This window comes from Penicillium chermesinum (assembly GCF_028974085.1).
Source record: "Penicillium chermesinum strain IBT 19713 chromosome Unknown utg000006l:1.0-2335141.0:1.0-2336784.0, whole genome shotgun sequence".
NCBI lineage: Eukaryota > Fungi > Ascomycota > Eurotiomycetes > Eurotiales > Aspergillaceae > Penicillium > Penicillium chermesinum.
The window spans coordinates 272,796-292,014 of NW_026695316.1; the positions used below are offsets into that span (position 1 = coordinate 272,796).

General features: G+C 50.2%; 8 protein-coding genes across 8 annotated transcripts; 2 read left to right on the plus strand and 6 right to left on the minus strand.

Moving 5' to 3' along the window:
- Nucleotides 1-1,438: 1,438 nt before the first annotated feature.
- Nucleotides 1,439-2,503, minus strand: N7468_007868 (A4/G1 family peptidase; the record flags this gene model as incomplete). The annotated part of the gene is made up of 2 exons (XM_058477164.1): nucleotides 1,439-2,288; nucleotides 2,433-2,503. The coding sequence occupies 2 exons, from the start codon at nucleotides 2,501-2,503 to the stop codon at nucleotides 1,439-1,441; spliced, it is 921 nt and encodes a 306-aa protein (XP_058327509.1).
- A 2,862-nt stretch (nucleotides 2,504-5,365) lies between these two features.
- N7468_007869 (gamma-glutamyltransferase family protein) lies at nucleotides 5,366-7,401 on the plus strand (the record flags this gene model as incomplete). Its single annotated transcript, XM_058477165.1, has 3 exons — nucleotides 5,366-5,543; nucleotides 5,686-6,035; nucleotides 6,079-7,401. 3 exons carry the CDS (start codon nucleotides 5,366-5,368, stop codon nucleotides 7,399-7,401), a joined length of 1,851 nt encoding a protein of 616 aa, XP_058327510.1.
- Nucleotides 7,402-7,680: 279 nt separating this feature from the next.
- On the minus strand, nucleotides 7,681-8,289 carry N7468_007870 (uncharacterized protein; the record flags this gene model as incomplete). The annotated part of the gene is made up of 1 exon (XM_058477166.1): nucleotides 7,681-8,289. The coding sequence occupies one exon, from the start codon at nucleotides 8,287-8,289 to the stop codon at nucleotides 7,681-7,683; it is 609 nt and encodes a 202-aa protein (XP_058327511.1).
- Nucleotides 8,290-8,343: 54 nt separating this feature from the next.
- N7468_007871 (uncharacterized protein) lies at nucleotides 8,344-9,033 on the minus strand (the record flags this gene model as incomplete). The annotated part of the gene is made up of 1 exon (XM_058477167.1): nucleotides 8,344-9,033. The coding sequence occupies one exon, from the start codon at nucleotides 9,031-9,033 to the stop codon at nucleotides 8,344-8,346; it is 690 nt and encodes a 229-aa protein (XP_058327512.1).
- Nucleotides 9,034-9,086: 53 nt separating this feature from the next.
- N7468_007872 (uncharacterized protein) lies at nucleotides 9,087-9,866 on the minus strand (the record flags this gene model as incomplete). The annotated part of the gene is made up of 1 exon (XM_058477168.1): nucleotides 9,087-9,866. One exon carries the CDS (start codon nucleotides 9,864-9,866, stop codon nucleotides 9,087-9,089), a length of 780 nt encoding a protein of 259 aa, XP_058327513.1.
- A 1,159-nt stretch (nucleotides 9,867-11,025) lies between these two features.
- Nucleotides 11,026-11,877, minus strand: N7468_007873 (uncharacterized protein; the record flags this gene model as incomplete). Its single annotated transcript, XM_058477169.1, has 3 exons — nucleotides 11,026-11,049; nucleotides 11,098-11,257; nucleotides 11,309-11,877. The coding sequence occupies 3 exons, from the start codon at nucleotides 11,875-11,877 to the stop codon at nucleotides 11,026-11,028; spliced, it is 753 nt and encodes a 250-aa protein (XP_058327514.1).
- Nucleotides 11,878-12,583: 706 nt separating this feature from the next.
- On the minus strand, nucleotides 12,584-15,935 carry N7468_007874 (vacuolar protein sorting-associated protein 54; the record flags this gene model as incomplete). Its single annotated transcript, XM_058477170.1, has 4 exons — nucleotides 12,584-12,761; nucleotides 12,818-15,441; nucleotides 15,479-15,645; nucleotides 15,713-15,935. The coding sequence occupies 4 exons, from the start codon at nucleotides 15,933-15,935 to the stop codon at nucleotides 12,584-12,586; spliced, it is 3,192 nt and encodes a 1,063-aa protein (XP_058327515.1).
- A 413-nt stretch (nucleotides 15,936-16,348) lies between these two features.
- N7468_007875 (MCM DNA helicase complex subunit MCM5) lies at nucleotides 16,349-18,685 on the plus strand (the record flags this gene model as incomplete). The annotated part of the gene is made up of 4 exons (XM_058477171.1): nucleotides 16,349-16,684; nucleotides 16,735-16,994; nucleotides 17,035-18,138; nucleotides 18,193-18,685. The coding sequence occupies 4 exons, from the start codon at nucleotides 16,349-16,351 to the stop codon at nucleotides 18,683-18,685; spliced, it is 2,193 nt and encodes a 730-aa protein (XP_058327516.1).
- Nucleotides 18,686-19,219: the final 534 nt, after the last annotated feature.

Below are 19,219 nucleotides of genomic sequence, written 5' to 3' on the forward strand. Positions count from 1 at the left end.
CGGAAGGACCATCAAAACGGGGGCGGTGTCCTTCGCTTCCCAATTCGGTCGTGACAAAAGGAGATCCGAAAATAAATTCTAACATGCAATTGCAATTGATTCATCCCCAGTCTTTCTTACATTTCTGACACGTCAACGCTTCTTTGTTTCGGCGGGAAACATCGGGCACTAGAGATATGACCAACTGGCCATGGCCCATTGCCGTATTCGAACACCATCCAGACATGGGTCCCATGTTGAGATCCCAACTGCGTCTAGCTGCAGCTATTAGTGGCGCAGGCTGAGACTACGTCCTTAAGGGGCTGGTTCTTCACAAAGCACCGAATCAATTGCTAATCCAAAACCCCGGATCGGGCGTTACACCATGTTTCAAAAAGGTAGATCGTGTGTTATTAGTGATCCTTTTCGACCTCGGAAAGTGCTTGTTCCAGATGAAGTCTTGCGCTGCGCTGAGCAGGCCCTTCTCGAACCGCGGCCTGCATGGGTTCCTACATCTTTCACAGGATTACAGGGCCAAGGGCCAAGAGCCAAGGGCCGAAGGGGGATAGGAACAAGAAACATGCCACTCGAGTTCGGCCCTACAAGTTGGATTGGGCACATAGTGCCCCCAGGGACACCTACAATCGGCTTATCGGTAGGGTCTGATTGGCGTGTTATTGCCGCGGCGATGACGTCCTGTATCGTCTTCTAATGGTAACAACAAGGTCAATATAGATAATTGAGGATCGTCATGTTGTGATGAATAGAATCTCTCCTGTGGCGCCTTCAGCTCGCCTGCAATTGTATATTTCGTTGTCCGCGTTCTTCTGTGGTCAGGGGTTCATGGGAGTCGCAAATCCACAGTGGTGAAGGAGTTATGCTTGGAAAGTGGCCCAAGTGTTCCGGGACTGCCGTCAACGAGCACGAATGTATGTGCTAGTAACTTCGATTACTCCCATCTTATCTTAAACTCCTATTTATACCGTAGGTGGCTTGCTGAATATTAATGAGTACTAATTAAGATATGGGCGTCGTGGACTACTGACAATGTCCAGGACCTATCACCCGGAGGTCAACAGGATCTATGAGAGACACTGACATCCGCGAGTTCCAGATGGGCCTCCTGGTCCCATGGCAAAGGACAATCAGGGAGTTACGGTGGGGCTTCGCTCTCTATTATGCTGTACTGTAAACCTTATACAGGACCTGGAAGGAGGGCACACTCTATTTTTCCACATTTGCCCCTAGACTCGCGCACTAGCTAGGGCTTGCCTTGGGACCTCTGGTCGTAAGAAAACTTTTGAGAGAAATAAAGAAATCAGTCCAGAAACAGCACTTTTGCTCCACCCGTTCCTCGCGATAGGAAAACACCATAAACAAAATTTGGTGCAAGGCCTCTCTAGTCGTCCTAGCAAATTTTGGCTAACAGCCTGAGAGAACGATCCTGAAAGTCTCGATATCAAAGCTCGTAGGTGGTGATAACCTCCCCATCAGAGATTGATCCCTGGCTGACCAACACATTATTCTGAACCATGTCCAAGGGAGCAGCATCGGCTACACCGACTTTTTGGCCACCAACAAAGGCGTAGTTGTTGGTAAACACCACCGATCCGTAATTCGCAAATGGCTGGAGTTGGCGCCCGTAGACCCCGTCGAGCGTAGCATCCTCGGTGATCCATTCTGCCGTCTTCTCACAAAGTGCGGTGTCCATCCCTGCCCAGATGTGTGCTGCGCTTGCCCCCGTGCTGAGGTTCTCTATCAGAGCGTTCCCACTTGTGCTGTCGGTTGCATTCACCGTCACCCGGATTTCATCCCCCGCTGCCACTTCAAAATCCTCAAAAACTACTTCACTTGGCTCATCTGGCACCCACTCCTGCCAGGCGTAGAAGGTAGGTTCTTCATCTTGGCGCACACACCACTGCACCCCAGCTTGCATAAGTGCCCCGGAGCAGACAGCGCCATCCCCGTCAACCCCGACCCATGAGGTTCCGCAATATTGGGTTAATGGGTCCGCATCTGCTGGAGGGATTGGGTCAGGTACGACAAATGTCCCGGTGACCCCGGTGACCCCAGTCCCTGTCAATACCGCGCCCGACCAGTTTTCTGATGTTGCTGGGCTGTCCTCGGGCGATTGCGTGGTATCGAGGTGATGAATATAATCCGCAGTCGGACTAGTCCTTGCTAGGGAGTCTTCCGTGGTGTTGAGATGATGAATATAATCCGCGATCGAACCAGTCCGTGCTGGAGCACGGTCGTCAAAGCTGGAGGGACGGACGCGCCGAGGGACACTCCAATGAAGACAGACGTAACTATGCACGTAGAAGCAATCATATTGAAGGCAAATGTGATGTTGGTATCTGAAAAGAAGATCACAGAAGGTTTTTTTTGTGTCTTGCAAACGTACGCTCTACAAGAAGGGCTACTTGGGTGTTCTTCATCCCATCTGGAAATACCTAGGGAAAATTTTCCTGACTGTAAATGTGAGGACATTCCACTCGTAGTGTACAAAGTAACATCTGTTCATTCCGATAATCTCTGGTTTATGACATGGGAATGTGGCGTCAACGTAAGCTAAGATGGGGATAGCTCACGATCAACGAGGGTAATAGACATTATTAGGTGTAGCACGGGCTGCCGAGAATGCCCCGGCTGCTGTTGTCCGAAGACCGCGTCGGGTGGATCTCGGAATGTCCCACGGGTTGGGAAATTCTAAAGCGATAAGCTATTAGTGTGTGAATCAAATTACCACCCAAAAGTGAGCGCTAGGCCTGTAGTTGATGCTCGGAGCAAGCGAGAAACCAGTCCTAAAGACTAGAAACCCCATCACCAAAAAAGCGGGTTCGCAAATCAAGTTCGGAAATGATGATAGATCACATCAGAAGGAAAGAGCTCTTTATAGGTTTCGGACTTGTTAACCTTATTACGACAAATATCCACGACATTAGACAAATACCTGAGAGAACTTCTGACACCCTTACAAACAGTGGCAAATTGATGTTCGTAATCCGTTTATGAAGGCCAGCAGCTATACAGAATATGTCACATCAGAAAACGTGGGAAGAATCTTAGTCACACTAAGCTCAGGGAATGCTAAGAATGCTACGACATAATTTTAAATTTTGATGTGAATTTCCTATATATAAGAATCGTACCCATATGGTAGATAGATCTGCAAATGCTTGGTTGAATAAAAGGCCGTTTTTAGTGTAATGTGCGGCAGGGAAGTATCTAGGGGCTAAATAACCGGCTAGGTTGCTTAGGAAGAGGCGCCGGATGTATTAAGGCAGGAAGACACGGTTATATCCTAGGAGGGGGTAAGCGACAGGTAGAACTGTGCCTGGCTTTTGCTACTCTTTGTGATGTTGTCTGTCACACGGGACTAAGGAGGACGGGCGTGGTCATGACATGCGATGTGTGTGTGTGTGTGTGTGTGTGTGTGTGTGTGTGTGTGGAGGGATAGGGGTACCGCGCGTCACCAAGGGCTCCCAATTTTAGCTGTCTCGGCATAAACAGACTTTGTTAAGTAGGGAAACTGATCGATTAGAATTGAGGAACGAATGCGATAGGTCAAGAATCCAATAGCCAAGGATACCAACACACAAAGATTGGATGTAGTTGAACCTACGGCTGTTCAATCTTTCGGAAGCTAAGCCTAGCTGTAAAGTATTGCCGTTGTGCCAGGAATGGTAAAAGGTTGGTTAACGACCTATATTAAACGTTCTTCTGCCTTCTCCGAATCAACGGAGTTATCGGATCTGGTGTTTCCCGAGTGATCCCTCGTTCAAGAATGGCATTCCGAATGTCTTCACAAGGGGATTTGAGCGCGCGTTGAAAGAGAGACATCTTCGAGCCACTGACGTATTTGCTCGCACCATGCTCAAGCAGCGGCCGAAACTCTGCTGGCTTTTCAAGATTGACTGCGACGGATAGAGCCAACTAGCCTGATAAACACTTGCGCCAAATTCAAGGAGCAATTTGACCAGAGACAAGCTGTTGTCCTACTTTATGGCATGATAAAGTGGAAGTACTAACCGAGATATACTATCACACATGGTCCATGTTGATAGTGATGTGCTAATGTTCGGGTCAGCATCTATTTCGAGGATTAGTTTTACGACCTCTAGAGAGGGCGCTAAGACTACTGTACTAGAAAGAGGAGTCGAACAATTGAACTCAGAAAAAGACAAACCAAGAAGAGAATCAGTAATTATCATAACAAAATATTCAGAATAAAACTTATCTTGAATTTGAAATTGGCATCCGTGCCTATACTAACAAGATATTTAGTTCGGCTCAGGTCGCCTCTGCTTGCCGTATATAAAAGCATCCTTTGAATTTCAGATTGGATAGTCGACGTGAGATAGAAGTAGCGATATTATTTCAGCTCCTCAAGTAGATAGTCTGCGATATCATTATAGCCCTCAAAAGCTAAGTGTATAATAGAACGTTGATCCTGTCTATTATACGATAGTTGATATACACCCATCGATACAAGTAGGTTAACCAGTAAAAAATACCTGTTGAGAGCTGCTAGTACCAAAGAGCTTCAGCCACAGCAGTCTCTAAAATTTATATCAACTCCTTCTTATAGCAGAATTCGCACAACCTTGATATACCTATTACTCGCTGCATAAGATATAGGATACTCTCGCAGACAGGCTACTAGTTTTTACGATATAGCGCACGCCTGTTCCACGGCTTTGCAAGCACCCAATAATCGGACTTCCAGCGAACATCTGCTCCAGCATAGAGAAGGTTCTTTCAGAACCATGTTTTGCAGCCCAGAAAAGAGCAGAAGAGTCAGCGTATTGCACGTTGCAATAGTAAAGGTAGTCGTTGAGGGTATGTTAAGTCGAAGGGTGAATTTGTAGAAATCTGTTGAGATCCCTGCATTCGAGTTGTTGTGCAATGAGCATCAGCAGGTCAGATGGAAGCCAAAGAATTCACATGATAGTGGTGGTGGTTTTACGATCCAAGCGAGCAATGGCGGGCCCCATGAAACGTTGGCCGCTCAACCTTAGCATCCAGGGCTATCCGACATGGGAGGTCACAATCTATGGCTGACGAACAGCTATTGGAGCGGAGAGCGGTCCGTGATGCTTATGCTCATGATGTACCCCTGCCAAGAAATCCAAAGAACGACTTAAAATCCCGAACCCCACCTGGACTTGCGATTAGCGGAGAAGTGTCCGCCATGTCGACAAGTGGGGGGGTTTCTGGACGGCATTGCCCAGATGGCTTATCGGAGGGTTTCCCCTCAGAATTGCGCTCCACATTCCTCCGGTGTTCACTATATTACAGCCACGCTCGCCTCGTGCAAAGGCCCAGTGTCTTGTTCTTCATCGAGATTCACTCCCATTCTATCTCTGGACTCCTAAGATTGAACATGGGCTCAGCGATAAATCCCGAGGGGCCAACGACCTCTGGGTTCACCAGTGGCCGGTTTATCCCCTTTAAAAGCAGAAGAAGTGTAGTCCACAGCACCAATGGCATGGTGGCATGTACGCAACCCCTCGCCGCAGAAGCAGGCCAGAAGATTCTCCGCATGGGGGGGCAACGCAGCGGTACGTTCTGATTCTGGGGGATTAGCTTCCTCTCTTCGGGACTTGAAGCTCACACTCTAGATAGGATGCAGCCGTCGCCATCGGTAAGTCTTTTTAAAAGCCGGTTCCATGACGAATGTTGTCTAACAACGCCCCGCCAAAGCTGCCGCGCTCAACATTACAGAGCCGTCGAGTACTGGCATTGGAGGAGATGCTTTCTGTTTATTCTTCGATGCCAAAACGAAGAAGGTGCATGCCTTGAATGGATCGGGTCGCTCGGCCAAGAATTCGACTCTTGCGCAGGTACATGAGCAGTTGGGCTTGGATTCTTCGGCCACAGGGAGAATCCCGTTCGGAAGTGCCCTGAGTGTGACTGTTCCGGGTGCTGCTGCAGCGTGGGTGGACACGTACGAGAAGTTCGGCAGTGGAAAGTTGTCACTAGAAGATGTCTTGATGCCTGCTATTGCGCTTGGAGAAGAAGGGTTTCCCGTTAGCGAGCTCAGCTCAAGTTTTGTAAGAAGATTGAATATCATACTGGAAGAGAAGAGTCTGACAGCTGTCGCAACAGTGGCAAAATGGGGAGCAAGAGCTTCGCAATGCATCCCCGAACTATCGTGAGATGTTGAAAGAAGACCCATCTGCCCCGGATGGGGTCCGAGCCCCGCGACCAGGAGAAATCATGCGGAATCCGAACCTGGCGAAGACATTCCGTGCGTTGGCGACGGAAGGGAAAAAGGGATTCTATACCGGCAGAATTGCCGAGGCGATTGTGGATGTCCTCAAGCGTCAACATGCGTTTCTGGAGCTTTCAGATCTGGAAGACCATCTGCATACTGGAACAGAAGAGACAGAGGCAATCTCACTCAAACTGGATTTGAAGGATGTTAAGGCCCAAGATGTGAATGCACTTACTGCGGTTGAGAGCTGCGTCGAATTATGGGAACATCCGCCCAACGGCCAGGGTATCGTCGCATTGATGGCGCTGGGGATGTTCGAAGAACTTGCACGTCAGGGCAAAATCCCCAAGTTCTCGCCAAATGACCATAATTCCCTTCCTTATCTTCATGCGGTCATCGAAGTGTTGAAAATCGCTTTCGCGGACGGCATGTGGTGGGTCACCGACCCTACCTTCAGCAAGGTCTCCCCAAGCGAAATGGTCTCCAGACCGTACCTCGCAGCTCGGGCTGAACTCTTCGACAGTGCCTTGGCGAAAGACCATACATATGGCACTCCGGGACCAAGCCCAGCACATAATCACAGTGACACGGTTTACTTCTGCGTGACCGATCGCCATGGAAATGGGATGAGCTTCATCAACAGCAACTATGAAGGATTTGGGTCGGGAATTATCCCAGCAGGCTGTGGCTTTACTCTCCAGAACCGGGGTGCGAACTTCCAAGTCGGCCCTCCGCATCATCCAAACGTCTATGAACCTGCAAAGCGACCCTATCACACCATCATCCCCGGTCTGATAACCAACGGGAAAAACGGCGACGAGCGTGAGTTGCACAGTGTGTTCGGGGTCATGGGCGGATTTATGCAGCCCCAGGGTCATCTTCAGGTGCTTTTAAATATGGAGCTTTTTGGCATGAACCCCCAGGAAGCCCTTGATGCACCTCGGATCTGCATCAGCGCAAATAGCAGCGGCGAGAAAGCTATGTTCGGGCCGACGATCTCTATCGAAGATGGTATTGAAGAAACCGTAGTCCAGGGCCTGAAAGCCTTGGGGCATAATGTCGAGTGTCTGTCCGAACATGACCGGAAGAAATTTGGCAGAGGCCAGATTATTCGACGCTATGTGGACCCAGTGACCAAAACCCGAGTATGGAGTGGCGGGACTGATCTTCGCGGTGATGGGTGTGCCATGCCCGCGAATTGAGAGAGCACTTCTAGCTATAATTTGGCAATTTGACAATCCATTTCACATGAATCGTTCACATATATACGTCTAAAGAGCTGTAAAAACGAGGCCGATAATGTTACCTATTACCCTTCGAGAACGAGGAAAGGCCGAGAGCCAAGCTGTTTGACAAGTCTAATATGCCAGTTGTCGCCTGAGTTTGCATCAGGACTCGGAGATGCAGTGGAGCCTTTTGGGCGGGGAAAGAAGAGCTGTAGAATTGGCTGCAGTTAAGCTTCAAATCTTGTCGTTTTGTATTCAAATTTCAGCATCCTGAAACATATGTAGAATCTTGACAAATTTATTTGACAACCCCCAACACTGGGCCTTTTCCAGCAGCCCTTGAGTTCGTCGACAAACAGTGGCCGCTAGTTCGGACGAATGAATGTCGCTGACTCCGCTAAGGCTTGCAGGGCCTCCATGTTTGATCCACACTTCGACTAGTCCGGCTTGGGTATTTGTCGGGTCTAGTCGGTCCAGGAAGACCATGGGGCGATCGCTAGCTGAGCCCTCATCGGATGCAGCAAGCTTGGGGCAGTACTTCGAGAAAGCCAGGAGCAATATCGCGCCCATGAATACTCGCAATATCTCACACGGGGCAGACACCACGTATTCATTAGCGACGGCATGTATCTGTGCAGCATGCCATACCAGCTTGCGAGTCTTGCTGGGATCGTTGGCAAATTTCATATTCAACTGGTGTTTTGCGGCAGTCATTGTTCGGTGTTCGGAGGGGTGCTGCGTAGTGGGTAGATGGCGGACAATGTATAAGATCAACTCCATGACATTATCGACGCTGAAAAGGTTGCAGTAGTGCACGATCAATCGAGCGATGCTGTTTACAAAATAGTCAACCGGAGAATGCATTTGAGAACAAGCGCCGTAGGGGGGAGCGTTAGATGCAAGTGCTAGAAGAAATACTTACTTATAATCAATAACCTCGACCGGGCTAGTCGGGAGTTTAATCTCGTTGGAGATATTGTCGAATCCTTTTAAAAGCCCATTCTTCGCTTGCTCCTGTACTAATGAGAGCGATGGCTGACGGAGTACTCGGGTCAGAGATATAACCTCGAGCTGCTTGAGGTCCCATAGAAGCCGACCAATGACCTGGCAGCATAGTCTCTTTCCCCATGAAGAAAGGCCACTAGGCAAAGCCTTCGACCCTGACATGATCGGTTCCAACGTTGCGGTAACAGGAATGCCAAAAGCAGATGGGCCCAGATGTGATGCCAGCGATCTCCAAGTTTGCCCCGAGGGTGCACGCCATAGATCCTCAGCGCACGGGAGAGCTCTAGGTAACTCAGCCAAGTCGACCGCGGCCCGACATCCGGTGAGGGTAGACAGGCTGCAGTCATATTCAAATGAAGCCCATACCACCCGCCTCTCTTGTTCTTGATCTCGCCATCGAAGCCACTCATTTTCGACTTCCAGAGGGTCGCTATGAGGATTCAGTTTGAATGGCGCACTCTCCGGATCAATTGATATCTGGGATTTGAGGAGCCCCATCCCACGCAAACCGCCAATCAGAGTGCCTCGAGATCGATCAGCATCTTGATACAATTGTCGGTTGCCAGACCCCAGAGAGTATATCTGGTATAAACAACAAGACATGAGATAAGTCAGGTTGGAGTAGTTTCTACTATCAGAGCCGCCCTGTTCATCTGTTAGTGCTTTGCATCATGGTGATATCTCGTAGGCAGATCGCAGCTTACGAGCCAGAGAATCATGCGAGAACAAAGATCACAGAGTGCCGTAGCGTCAGCTTGTGCGTCCGCACTTTGCAGATGCATTGCGCCAATGCACGCCATGCTTGCGAGAAGAACAGTGGAGCAGTCTCTTATACTAAATGTGGGGACATGTATTATCGCAAGGATGTCATGAAACTGAGAGAAGTAACAATCGATGATCCTTTGCAATAGATGCATTCCTAGAAAGATTTCTGGATCTTGAGCCGATGTATCCGGGATTCGAGGCTTGGACAGAATCTCAATCAATGCCTCTATCGGAGTCTTGCTCTTTGTGTGAGAGTTAGTGGAGCTCCCTCGTAAAACCTCTTCCAGGGGAGGCAGTTTATATCTAGAAGGGGGCTGCTCTGGGACATGGTCTTTGCTTTGAGCAAAAGGCCACGACTGAATCGAGTGTCCAGGGAACTCGGTCTTCAGAGGAAGCATGTCAACAGCGTTCGGGGACGATGTCGAAGTTAAAGGCCCATGGGAGAGGATAGGAGTATAAAAGTTATTAACTACCCCAGAGTTAGGAGCAGCCATCTCACTAGGGATAGGATGAGGATGAGGATGCTCTACCTGGGCTGGATTGATCATGGGCTCCTGCAGCTGGAAATCGAGCCAATCCAACCCACCATATCCCAGTGCGAGAGCGCCCATGCTCAAGACACCTTGACTGAAACTTGCATCGGATATTGGTATGTTCGCATCTGTGTTCATGTGCAGCCCGAGGGGGGTCGATGGATTGTTCTGCATCGCCGAAGCCGATCAAACTAGAAGCATCGCCCAGCAGCGGACCGCCGGGGTATGAGAGGGCGCTCTGCCCAGTTGGCATCATTGGTATGCTTTGCGGAGGGCATATTGAGCCTTCAAGGGGATTTCCTTGCAAAGGGCTTTGGGCTGCCTGGCTAGACGGCTGCAAATCAACAGCTAGAGGTGGCTGTGGCTGTATTTCCGCAGCCGGTGACTCCTTGGTGGAATCATCCATAGCCAGGACATTACCTTCGACTGGATACAAACTCGGGACTTTGTACTCGCAGACGCTCTTTGAGATCGAACAGGACTCGCACGGCTGCTTGCGATCGCATTTCAGCTTCTTCTGCACACATTTCAAACAAGAGCGTCGGGCACTGGGTTTCTTCGTCCGTTGGACCGAATGAACGCCTCTCAGATGCCGAAGCAGGACATCGTGTCGCGCAAACGTCTTCTCGCAGCGTGGACAGCCAAAATTGCGCTCCGCCTCTGGCTGATGCGACACTGCATGGCGAGCCAGGTGGCTCGGCCTGGCGAAGTTGATGCTACATTCGCTACATCGATATGGCTTTGGTGTCTCCTTTTACCGTTAGAGACACGAGGATTGACTAGGGACAGGGGCTTACCTTTGTACGTCTGATGCCGCTATTGACTCCAGCCATGCGGTCCACAATATTTTCTGAAAGTAGAGGCGTGGATGACACTGAAAAAGGGATCGCAGATCGTTTCCGCAACGCTGCAGGCGAGGGGGATCCGAGCGGGGTCCGGGTTTCTTGACACTTCGAGGCTCGTACACGACTATTTCACTGCGTGGGAGGGGACTGTGTTTGGAAGTTCAAGAGGATCTCATGAGTCTAGAACTACCAGCCCCCAAATCTGCTATACAACCTTGGCTCTCCGGAATGCAAGCCAGTTTACGGACCTTCGAAATTCCCTCCGACCTACGTACATAACAACATAACCGCATAACTAACTATCCAATAGTACTTATATCATCCGGAAGCTGCAGGCGCCGGGAAACTATAGAAGCGATGGTTTCAAAATGCTTTTTCAATTGGAGTATGCGAAATCTGCCGGTGCTCCTAGACATAGACCTGGTACGTTGCGATAGCACTGGGCTTTGGAATCAGACACACCGCCCACCATCGACCTAAACAGAGTTAGCGTCGGTTTGTATTCATCATTGAGGGAAACTGACCTCAAGGTTCACGCCAGTTATGAATCTAGCTTCGTCGCTAGCAAGGTAGCTGCAGGCATTGGCCACATCTGCCGGGGTCGACGCTCGCCCAAGTGGCACAGTCGAGACAAAGCCCGCTCGGTTCTCTTCTGTGTCTGGTTTACCGAGAAACAGGTGCGTCCTGCGATCCGGTTAGCATTCGACTATCTTCATGGGAATTGGTGCTACAGACATTCCAGTACTCCCGACAACGGGTGCAACGCAATTGAAGCGGATCTGATGTGGCCCGTACTCCACCGCCATGGTCTTAGTCGCATTCATCACTGCTGCTTTGGACGCATTATACCAGGTGAGTCCAGGGCGTGGGCGAGTGGCTGCTGTGGATCCAATCTGGATGAAAACGCCCGGGCGCTGATTCTCCAAGAAATAGGGTAGACAGGCAGTAGCAGACATGTAGATTGACTTGACGTTCACATTCATCACCAAGTCGAAGTCCTTCTCGGTCACAGTCTCGGTGGGTTTGTTGACATACGTTACGCCGGCATTGTTGACCACGATGTCTAAACCGCCGAATTCTGCGCCGGCCTTCTCCAGGAGTGCTTTCCAGTGTTCGAGGTTCGTGACGTCTGCTACGGCAAAGCTACATCCCAGCTCATCCGCAACCTTCTGGCCACCCTCAGCGTTCAGATCGGCAATGAGGACCTTACAGCCTTCTTGGACGAACTTGGTCGCTATGCCGGTACCAAAGCCGGATGCAGCCCCTGTCACGATGGCTACTTTGTTGGCCAATTTTTGAGACATGGTGAAATGGAGCACGATTTGAGTTTTGAGCTTATTGCATTTAAGGGAATATTAGGATGGGAAAACGTGGATGACAGCTGCCGCGGGGCTGGGGGGGGCTTGGTGGGCTTGGTGTCCACCCGGAGTGTGCCACAGCTTTCTGAAAGGGATAAAGATCTGCTAGTGCCAGTACAAGGAGTAATCGAAAAGGGGGATCGGGGTTCACCTTACTAAAACAGTACCAGGCCTCGGTAGATGGATGTTTGTCCCAGCATCTTAAGCTGCTCAGGTAGGAAGAGAACTATGCTGGTATTTGGCATTGGGAATTGCCTGAGCCTTCAACGAACGAAAGCGCCAGTCGGCTAATGGGTATTTTCACACCGGGACTGAGTTCGATCATATGCCAGTATCCTAAGTACTGGTTTTGATCTTAATCAATCGCTTCAAGTTACAATATTCAGTATAATCCGTAAGTGCGAAGCTGACTTGTGTACATTCAAATAGCTCCTCTATTCGTCCAGAAAATTAACGCCAGGCTATTTCTATCAATGCACATCATGAAGGAGGCTTTGATAGGGATGCAAGGAAGCAAAGAGCAAGACCGCTTCTGTACAGCAAGGAAGAAAACCTCGCAAGCGGCCGCAAACTATATGTGAAAAGATATTATATGTAAAAGGTCTGTGTCCGAATACTCAATATTGCACCAAGAAGCGAAAGTGGGCGCTGATCAAGACTGAGGCTCGTCAGCCTGGCTCTGCTGATTTCCACGCTCTGCGTTTTCGGTGGCGTCGGCGGGTGCAGCGGTAACTTTTGCCTGTACAATCTCTAGTAATCTTTTGCTGAGATCATCAGCTCCCTGGATTTTTCCTAGTTTGCTTTGCAAGTATTCAATGTCCGCCTCCATCCTAATTGGGATGAATTAGTAAGAGTCTCTGATCAAGCGTTATGCGGGAAGGATTACCTCTTCTTTCCAGCCTCGGTACTCACGTTGGCCTCCTCGAACGCCCTCGTCCATTGCTCTCGGTAGCGGGTAAAAACAGGAATCATGATCATGTCAACTGTCATGTCGGGCAGATGTTTACTGAGAACACGGTGTAAGGTGCCCGTTTCCTTCGCGAGGATCTCCATGTAGGGGTTGACAGCGGGGCCTTCAGCATCCCAATCAATACGTTTCATGGCATTGACGCGGACATTGGAGAGTGAAACCATTATGTCAACTAGCTTTTCATGAATACCGTTTTGGTGCTCTTGACACAGTCGTTTAACTTTGTCAAACTCGCCCATGATTTGGTTACCCTGGCCGTGGCGGCGGACAAATTCGCGAACGTAAGGGACCAATGCCACAACGAAACTCAATGCTTGCGACGATAAGGCAAGATGCTTGGTAGTGATATTCTTCAATCCAGCACTGCGAGTAGCGCCGGCGCCGAGAATCAACTGAGAGGACCGTGAGTTAAAGAGCTTCAGTATCTCAAGCAGCTGCGGTGCAATATCCTGAATCATGTTCGGGATACTCGCCATGAGGAACTCGAATTCTTCGATGCTGCGCATGATTACAAGCGCAGAGTCCGGTAGAATATACTTTTGCTCATCAATGACAGCGCTGCGAACTTTCTCTTTGCCGGAGCCATTGGCAGCAGGACTCTGATCGGACGGCCCGGGCTTGTTCTCTTCAGGGGTCATCCAAATCTTGGATGCATCAACCCATGCATCGACGTCCTTCGTACTAGCATCTAAGATACGAGTCATGATCGTGACTTCTGGTTCTCCGAAGTCGCGGGCATCCCATTTATCCGCGTCCATCACCTCCACGATTCGGTGTCTTTGAGACTCGCTAAACCGGGAAATGAACTCACGAATCTGGCTGCCCACAATGGTTCGGAGCGCAGTGCCACCACGCCCTGAAATCGCCTCGCATTCGTCGGCGAACAGACGGTTCAGTGTGAAGTATTTGAGAAAATCTTCTTTGGGCAGCTGCGCCGTTTGCTCGGAGCGGACCTTGAGTACCTTCGTGATTTGCGACTGGGCAATGTCGACAGCCTGTCCAAGGAGGCTCGACATATCCAAAACCTGCAGGATCTCGTCTTGGGCCATGGCGGACGCAGAAGACTCAGTATTTGCTCTATTCGACTCTTGGATTTGGGGATTGGGGCTACGAGACACGACTGCTGGGTTTTCAAGCCCGCTAGCGATATCCAGAAGGATTTTCACCTGAGTACTCAATCGGCGAAGACACTCACTAATGCCAGTGTAAACTGCCACAAGCATGGAATAAGCATCTTCCGGATCGAGAGCCCGAAGATTGCGCGCAAGGATAGAAGATTTCTCTTGCTGGCTACGCTGGCGCCCACCATGCGTGGAGACAGAGACCATTGACTCGTTATCATCGTCACTTGAGCTAGGCAGATATTTCCGAATGAGGGCCTTCATTTCGCGCAAGACCGCGGTTTTGAATGAGGTTGCGGCGGGGGTTGTATAGTGCGCTTTCGCGAGCCCGGTGAGTTGGGCATGTAAGCGCGTTCGTAAATCTTTATCAATGTTCATATACGCAGGGGAGACCATAGACACCGGGCGTTGACCGCCACGTTGCCGCAAAAACGATGCTCCCCAACGTTGTAAAGTCGTGGCTGATGACACATTTTCAACATGCTCGCGTAGATCCCCGAGCAGATCATTCAAGAACCGAGTTTCGTAGCCCAATCCGATGCGCTGCCTCAAATGAGATAGATCTTCTGCTGCGCCATCAAGGGCCTTCAGCTTCCGCAGATCAATTGCCTGACGGGGGCGGTCATCGCTATCCTGACCGGGTTGATCAGACAACTTTTCTCCTGCCATCAACCTTTCCACTTCCTCGAGTTCATCAGAAGCTACTTCGATTTCACCCTGCTCAACCAACTCTTCACAGCGTGAAACGGATTCCACAACATCGCGCAGCTGGCCCACAGCTGCAGCCAACATTCGCACGTTCTCCCTTCTTCGGCGCAGATTGACAATTTTCAGGCCACCCAGAGCCATTTCTTTATCAATCTTTTGTAGATCACGACGCAAGACCTGGATTCGTTCCACTGAGTCGGCAGCCTCTGCATGTAACTCTCGCAGGGAACCCAATGCCGTGAAAAACGACTTGGAAGCGGTCGAGATCGAGGAGATCAGATGGATCTCCACGGTATCCATGTACCATGACAGCTTTTCTTGTAGGATTGCATTCGTCGCTAGCGCCTTTCGTCCAGTATGGGCAGGCTCTGCCGCTCCGCCATTACTTGGCTTATCGTCTTTGGATTGTGGCTTTGGTGGGCGAACCACCTCTGATTTCTCTGATATTACATCGAAGGTTCTCGGGTTTTCTAGATGAAAATCTTCTTCAAAATAGACGGGCGGGATGGTCGATAATGGAGTCACTGCAGGCGCACGACCCCGCGAGTTAGAGCGACGGCGGCCTCGAGGATCATAGGGCGATGCGGGGCGTGAGGTTATTGAAACATTGGAGGACCTTCGCTCAGAACTCCATGGCATCAAAGATCCCACATCTTCCGGCTTGGGTGATTTGACCCCGGGGGGGGGCTTGGCTTTCTTCCACAGCATTTCCTTTTGCTTGTTGAAACACTTCGTACATCGAGCCCACCTGGGAGAAGTAGGGCTGAAAAGCCTTGGAATCCACATGTGTGATATTGGTCAACGTTACAGGGGGGATATCGCGAGATGATGGGGGCTTGTATCCGGTTGTAGACACTGCCGTATGGGGTGTCAGGCCGGTGCGCACAATTGGGGGCTGGAGGAGCGTTGAGATAGCTACAATTTCATGATCGAATCAGTCACCCTCTCTGTCATTCGCAATGTGTTTAAAGTGAGCGCATACCATTCTGCCCGGACTCTGTGATGGTGCCGTGGTGCTGAGAAGTGTCCAATATTCCTCCAATGCTAACAATGGAGCTCGCCGTTGATCCCCTCCTCAGGGGGTATCGTTGAGGTGGCACTCGCGGCGACTCCAAGTGGGTCGTAGCATAATGTGAAATGGAGGGTGTCGATGTAGCAGATGCCAAACTATCGATTGATTTGCGCGGACTGTTGGGCGCTGCCATCTTGTCCTGGTGGATGCGACAGCCACCGGTCGATCAGTTGGGGAAGCTCGGAGTTATCTGATCATGACACGTTCGAGCTCGAGGCTCAGAATGATCCGCATACGCTGTTTGGGATTGGTTGTTCGGGATACTGGCAGTGTCAGACAATCTGCGCAATCATCAGATGTGACTTATTTTTGTGCGCCGTCTGCGAGGCTTTGTATTCTGCCGACACCACCTGCGTACTTATCTCTAGATGATCCATGGATAGTCCGAGTCCCCGGATGATCACGTGCGTTTATTGCCTTAGCCCCCTGGCAGAACCACTTAACGCGTCAACGCGTCGCGTGTCTGAGCGGGTCGTGTTCCAACCGCTCACTCAAAATTCGTGTCTCCTTGCCTTCCTCTGTTCCACACCCATCCATCTGCCCGCCATGGATAAAAGAGCACCCTACTCCCTGAGCGTTTATGGCCCTAGTGAAAGTGGCGCAGAAGACTCAAAGACCACTATTCAGAATCGCCTCCGAGATTTTGTGTTGGAATTCCAGCTGGACAATGTATTCATCTACCGGTATGAGATCGATCTCTATCGTGGAATATTTTTACGGGGAACGGAAACTGACAGATTTGGGGGGAAAATTAGAGATCAATTACGGCAGAATGTGCTTGTGAAGCAATTCTACTGCGATATCGATGTCGCCCATCTCATTTCCTATAATGATGTATTGGGGCACAAGGTCGCGACTGATCCTGCCGAAATCATTCCTTTGGTAGGAGTCCACTCACATTCTCTCTCCGGGATGGTTCTGACAAGAAGTAGTTTGAGCTTGCTCTGCAAGATTGCACTCGCCGAATCGTCTACCCCGGCCAGCGTGATATCTCACTCCCTTCCCATCAATTGCTTTTGCACTCCTCCGCCGCACACCTTTCCATTCGAGAGCTCAATGCCTCAAATATCTCCCACCTTGTCCGAATTCCCGGTATTGTGATTGGCGCTTCCACTATTTCATCAAAGGCCACTACAGTCCACATTCGCTGCAAGAACTGCGACCATAGCGAAAATATTCATGTGGACGGCGGGTTTGCTGGTTTGACACTCCCTGAGACAGTGTGGCCGCAGGAAGGAACCCGGCGATCAGCCTGGTGACCAGTGTCCTCTCGACCCCTATGTTATTCACCATGAGAAATGTCGCTTCGTTGACCAACAAGTCCTCAAGCTCCAAGAAGCCCCTGACCAGGTACCAGTTGGTGAATTGCCTCGACATGTCTTAATTTCCGCAGATCGATACTTGGCCAACCGCGTTGTTCCCGGTTCTCGCTGCACCGTGATGGGCATCTTTTCCATCTACCAGGCCAAGGGCGGTAAGAAGGAGGCAGCAGTGGCGATCAGAAATCCATATTTGCGTGCGGTGGGCATCAACACCGACCTCGACCAAACGGCGAAGGGTAGCGCGATCTTCACCGAAGAGGAGGAGCAAGAGTTTTTAGAGCTGAGTCGACGACCTGACCTGTACGATGCCCTCGCCCGGAGTATTGCTCCTTCCATCTACGGAAATATGGATATCAAGAAGGCCATTGTCTGCCTCTTGATGGGTGGTTCGAAGAAGATTCTGCCTGATGGAATGAAGTTGCGTGGTGATATCAACGTGCTTATGCTGGGTGACCCTGGTACGGCCAAGTCTCAGCTGTTGAAATTCGTCGAGAAGGCTGCCCCTATCGCTATCTACACTTCGGGAAAGGGGTCTTCTGCGGCCGGTTTGACTGCATCAGTTCAGCGAGACCATAACACTCGGGAGTTCTACCTCGAGGGTGGTGCCATGGTTCTTGCCGATGGCGGTGTCGTGTGTATTGATGAGTTCGATAAAATGCGTGACGAAGATCGTGTTGCTATTCACGAAGCTATGGAGCAGCAGACAATCTCTATCGCCAAGGCTGGTATCACAACTGTCCTCAATTCTCGAACCTCTGTGTTGGCTGCTGCAAATCCCGTTTTCGGTCGCTACGATGACCTGAAGACTCCTGGTGAGAACATTGACTTCCAAACTACTATCTTATCCCGTTTCGATATGATTTTCATTGTTCGTGATGATCACGAACGCGGCCGTGATGAGAGAATTGCCCGTCACGTTATGGGTGTTCACATGGGAGGACACGGTGTGGAAGAGCAAGTGGAGGCCGAGATTCCAGTTGAACAGATGAAGCGCTACATCAGTTACTGCCGAAGGTAAGCTTCATCAATCAAGACGCGGATGGAAGTCAACTAATAACCTGTCTCTAGCCGATGTGCTCCTCGGCTCTCACCCGAAGCTGCCGAAAAGCTCTCCTCCCACTTCGTTTCTATCCGTAAACAAGTCCGCCGCACCGAAGTCGAGTCCGATGCCCGGTCATCAATCCCCATTACCGTTCGTCAGCTGGAGGCTATTGTTCGTATTACTGAGTCTTTGGCCAAACTTCAGCTGTCGCCCATTGCTACTGAGGCTCACGTCGATGAGGCCATCCGTCTCTTCTTGGCCTCTACGATGGATGCTATTACTCAAGGAGAGGGCTCAGGTAATAAGGACCTCATGCAGGAGGCTTCGAAGATCGAGGACGAGCTCAAGCGCCGATTGCCGGTTGGCTGGAGCACTAGCTTGGCAACATTGCGCCGAGACTTTGTTGATGCCAAGGGCTACAATGAGCAGGCATTAAATCGGGCGCTGATTGTCCTGCAGAGGAGAGAAACCATCCAGATTCGGTCGGGTGGCTCCCAGATATACCGCAACAGGCCTTAATAATGTGTCAAGACTATGAGCTGTTACATCAGATACACCTAGTATGCGTCACGGTTTACGGGATCTTTATGTTCTATTATTCGCATTTATTTGTATCCTCTGGGGTTGGGCGTTCAGCGGGATTGGGCATGCGTGATGTTTATTCCGGAGGATGCGCGAGATAACCCGATCTGAATGGAAATTTTACATAACTCTTTCTTTTCAGTCTTGTTCACACCAGTGGATTCTCTTATCTTTGACTCTACTTGTAACCTGAAATGATCATATAGAAAGACCAGGCACCAATATTCGAATATGGCGCCATATATCCACTTTAGGTACTTTCAACCAGCGGTCTTCCCAACCCGACTGCCAAGCGCTCGCCAGTAACCTCATCAACGTCTGTAAAACACCAGAGAGTGCCAAGCGCCAAGCGAACTCGCTAGGCATCTGTGTTTCCTCATTTCCCCCTCATGCAAAGATCCTTGACCAGTCAGTCCATCAGCAGCCCCGGTGTACAATGCATCCGCCCGTGTTAGTAGGACCGGGCAAGTA